The 3,877-nt window shown below is 37.1% G+C and overlaps 1 protein-coding gene across 1 annotated transcript; it reads left to right on the plus strand.

Annotated features, from left to right (window-relative positions):
• Positions 1–613: 613 nt before the first annotated feature.
• Positions 614–1,591, plus strand: LOC108623383 (endocuticle structural glycoprotein SgAbd-1-like; the record flags this gene model as incomplete). Its single annotated transcript, XM_018021842.2, has 1 exon — positions 614–1,591. A coding segment is annotated over one exon (312 nt), but the record flags the coding sequence as incomplete, so codon positions are not given.
• Between the last annotated feature and the right edge of the window lie 2,286 nt (positions 1,592–3,877).

The following is a 3,877-nucleotide window of genomic DNA, read 5'->3' on the forward strand; positions in this document are numbered from 1 at the left end:
CATCAAGAAAGCAAATTCGTTTTAACAAGACTATGTCCCGTCAATTAGATACTCTAATAAATTTGATTAAATCATTGAGATCAAACTTGTCATCGTATCAAAAGGAGAAGATGCATACGTCCGATTCACAATCTGATTAAACGAAGTTAATTGGATCTTCATACCTTGTTCCGTTAAACAAACATGCATACTTGAATAAAAAATCGAGCGTACGTAAGCGTGAACTAGGGGGGACAGAGGGGAACGGAGGGCAACAGGATATTCAGCTGTGAAAATGATAGATATAATTAGCTTTGATGTTAATCGTTCGCGTTAGTCGGCTGCGCAGTTGGCAATAATACATTACACAATGGAATAATTACTGTCCGACCTAGCTACCTACTTGCGATACTATAGTTCAGTGCTAGCCAAACCTTGTCAAAGTCTACGAAAGTCGCATACGTGTTTGCATGAATTACTCATTAGACATCGTTTTATCGATAATCACAAATACCGACCTGTGAAACCAGATTTTTATCGACCAGATAAAAATGTTATGACAGAATCTTCCCATCTGTCTCAATGTTTATTCTTAAACATAATTATATAATTATTATTAAAAATTAATATAAAAATTGATAACTCTGACATTATCGTTTCTTTTTATTTCTGTTACAGTTACGACACGGAGAATGGGATATCGGTAGCCGAACAAGGTGTACCGAAGTACGCCGGGCCTAATCAAATAGAATCTGTCCGTGGACAGTATAGTTATACTGCTCCAGACGGTACGCCAATTTTACTCACGTACACTGCCGACGAGAACGGTTTTCAAGCGAACGGCGCACATTTGCCCACACCACCCCCGATCCCAGTGGCGATACAACGCGCCTTGGCTCACAACGCGGCTCACCCTGAAGAGGAGGAACCCTACAGACGATACTGAACACGTTTCTTGATTGTTAATCTAGTAGAGCCTCTTGTCTCCTAACCATCAGAGACTTTTAGATCTCGATATTAAAAAATGATTTTTCAAACAAATCATCAGATCTCTATTGAATAATATTCAGAATCATTACCAGAAAGTAATTATGCTATTATTAAAAAAATGTCTGTATCCTAATAATTGATTTTAACTGAGAAAAGACGAATCCGATTTAGGAGGTTCTACTATGTTCATGAAGTTCACTGGGAATCTAGAACTCGTTTTTTAAATAACGTTCATGCTTGCATTTGGTAACACGTGGAATATTTAGTCAGACTTAATTTTACGTTTCGCTTCATCTATGAGGCGCATAGATACAATACAGTTTACAATTGTTAAAGGAGCAACTGTCGTGTCGCGATTAAGTTTTCCTCGATAACGTAGCCGATCGCAGACGATAACATGTTAATCCGTTAGAACCTGCCATGTGATTGAACCCAGCCAAGACTACTTACGTACTAAGACTAATAAGTATCTACCTTAATTTGCATAATTTTGTATAAATTTCGGAATGTACACGTTTTGTTATAAATAAATGTAATCCGCAGTCTAGTTAGAAACTTTTTAGAATAAAAAGGCGTAATGTTAGTTTTCGAGCGGCCTAATACAAAATTTGGTGAAAATTCATTTCGTGATTTCATTCTTTACATTACTCATATTCTATCGTAATTCCATTTTTACATGTGTTTACTGTAAACGTAAAATTACTACGATTCGTACAGTATAGCATTCTGCATATTTTCTTGCGTAACAAAGCGATGTTACCCTTTCTCTACAATGTCAATAGCAAGCTGTGCCTCAGCCCTCCCTTTTACTTTCGCACAGTTTGTTATAATAACATCAGCGTGGAATCTGAACCGCGGGCGAACGTCAGAATTGCTTTCCGTACCTTTGAACTATGAAAATAATTGCATACGTCGTTAACCAAATGACAAAAATGGCACTGCAACAATAATGAACGGATGCATCGAAAATGATAGCTTCAGGATATCTCAGAGGATACAAAGTTTCACTCCAATTTGCATAAACACCATGCTGGACCGGTATAATACGTTAAACTGTATCGGCATAATTGAAAATAGTAGCATTGCAAACGTATGTTCAGAAATAATTNTATAAAGGCTTACATGTGAAACAGAAACGGACGTACATTCCTGATTTTTTAATTGTATTAATAAACAATAGGATTGCAATAACGCGATTATGGATTCAATTACGAATTCAGATAGATGGATAAAGAAAATGGGAAAGAAGAAAAAACAATCTGCGCATCAATTGCATATAATTATTCATATTCATAAGCATAAGCCACATAGCTATCTGCCCACTTAGTTATTCATCCTCCATTGGCCCTTTCATATGACTAATCCATGAATATGTAAATTATTAAGCAAGAACACTTTTCTATCCAAATTATTTTCAAACGTAATACACTATTATAATTTATTATATTAATTGATCGAATTAGGNACAATTTGCTTGTCGTGTATTCCACTGCTCTAGTTGTCTCTGTTTAAAACAGTGTTCACAAACATTGACATTGACCACACTGTATAAGAATGAAATTCACATAAAACATCTTTGAACGAAATCGATGAGGACTTAGTTATTCCATCATTGACACTGTACAAATGTATTCCTTATCAAAACATTTCATCGAGACACGCGACATTGCACAAACGTTACACGTCACTTTCAGATGAATGGCCCTGTTCTTACTACACGCATTTAGAAGGGTCAATTGAACGTTGATAAATTGATTGCACGCGATCGGAGACACGTTCGCGAGGATTTTAGGCGATAAATAACTATAAAGAAATGCCAGTCGGTAATGGTAATCGTAATATCAGCGTTAAAGGTGAGTCAGTGAAAGCAAATCATCGGTTCCTTGCACAACGATCGACCGGCTCTGGTAAATGTTGGTAAGAGGATTCGACGCATTCTTAATATTCGACTGACGCCTGTAAAACGCGTGCGAATTTTTCTAACCCACGACCGAAGGTGAAATCATTCGTCACAGACGTTGCGATTTTATTAAAAGATAATTGACAGACTATGTCAATTTATTTGTATAATTGGAATGCTGTCGGTTTTGTAAAAACGACTTAATAAGACAGTAGATTTGTACAAAAACTCGGCGCACTTAAGAATAAAAAAAAAAGTAGTAATGAGTATTAGATGTGAGTTCGACGAAGTGCGTCGATGTTGGCACGCAATGCGTAAGCAATTGAAGTTTGCTGGGCGCAGACGGCGAGACCTTTCTGACTGATATTAAATACAAATTATGAAATCGAACTGGCATTCGATCGACTGCCACGTCCACGCTCTGCTCATCTGTTCATTTTCGTTATGCAGATGACGAGAGATGAAAGGAATTCATCCTGTCATATTCACGCCTATTTCGTGTACTATACATAATTACGCTCCTATTAATTCGATCGAAATCGATTATCGATTAATTTGCATATCGAAAGTTTGCTACAAAGGCGAAATACATCATGTAAAACACGTGTGCGAATAAAGATTAATACGATGATTAATTTATGCATGTTATTATGTTTTAATGAATAACATCGGTGCTAAATCAGATACAACCCGTTTAAAAAATCAGAATGATAGAGCAGTGGCGTGGCCAGGCGAGGCGAGGCAAGACCCGAGTCAGGCCAGGTCTGAAGGAGTTATGACTCTGTTCTGACCTTTCTCCGTTTTATTAACCGCATCAGCTATGCCCCAATCGTCTTCAACCATGAAGATACGGATGAAACTGGCATACCTGCGAGGTCCTCCTCCCAAGACCGATCTATCTCGAAATATCAGCGTCATAAATGTTCCACTTATTTTTATACTCTATTTTATTGCTCGATTTCATGAATCAAATAAAGAGGCATTTAGATAAGTAAGATACAAATCAGA

The sequence above is a fragment of the Ceratina calcarata genome, unplaced genomic scaffold (assembly GCF_001652005.2).
Source record: "Ceratina calcarata isolate Rehan_Ccalc_2016 unplaced genomic scaffold, ASM165200v1 scaffold2632, whole genome shotgun sequence".
NCBI lineage: Eukaryota > Metazoa > Arthropoda > Insecta > Hymenoptera > Apidae > Ceratina > Ceratina calcarata.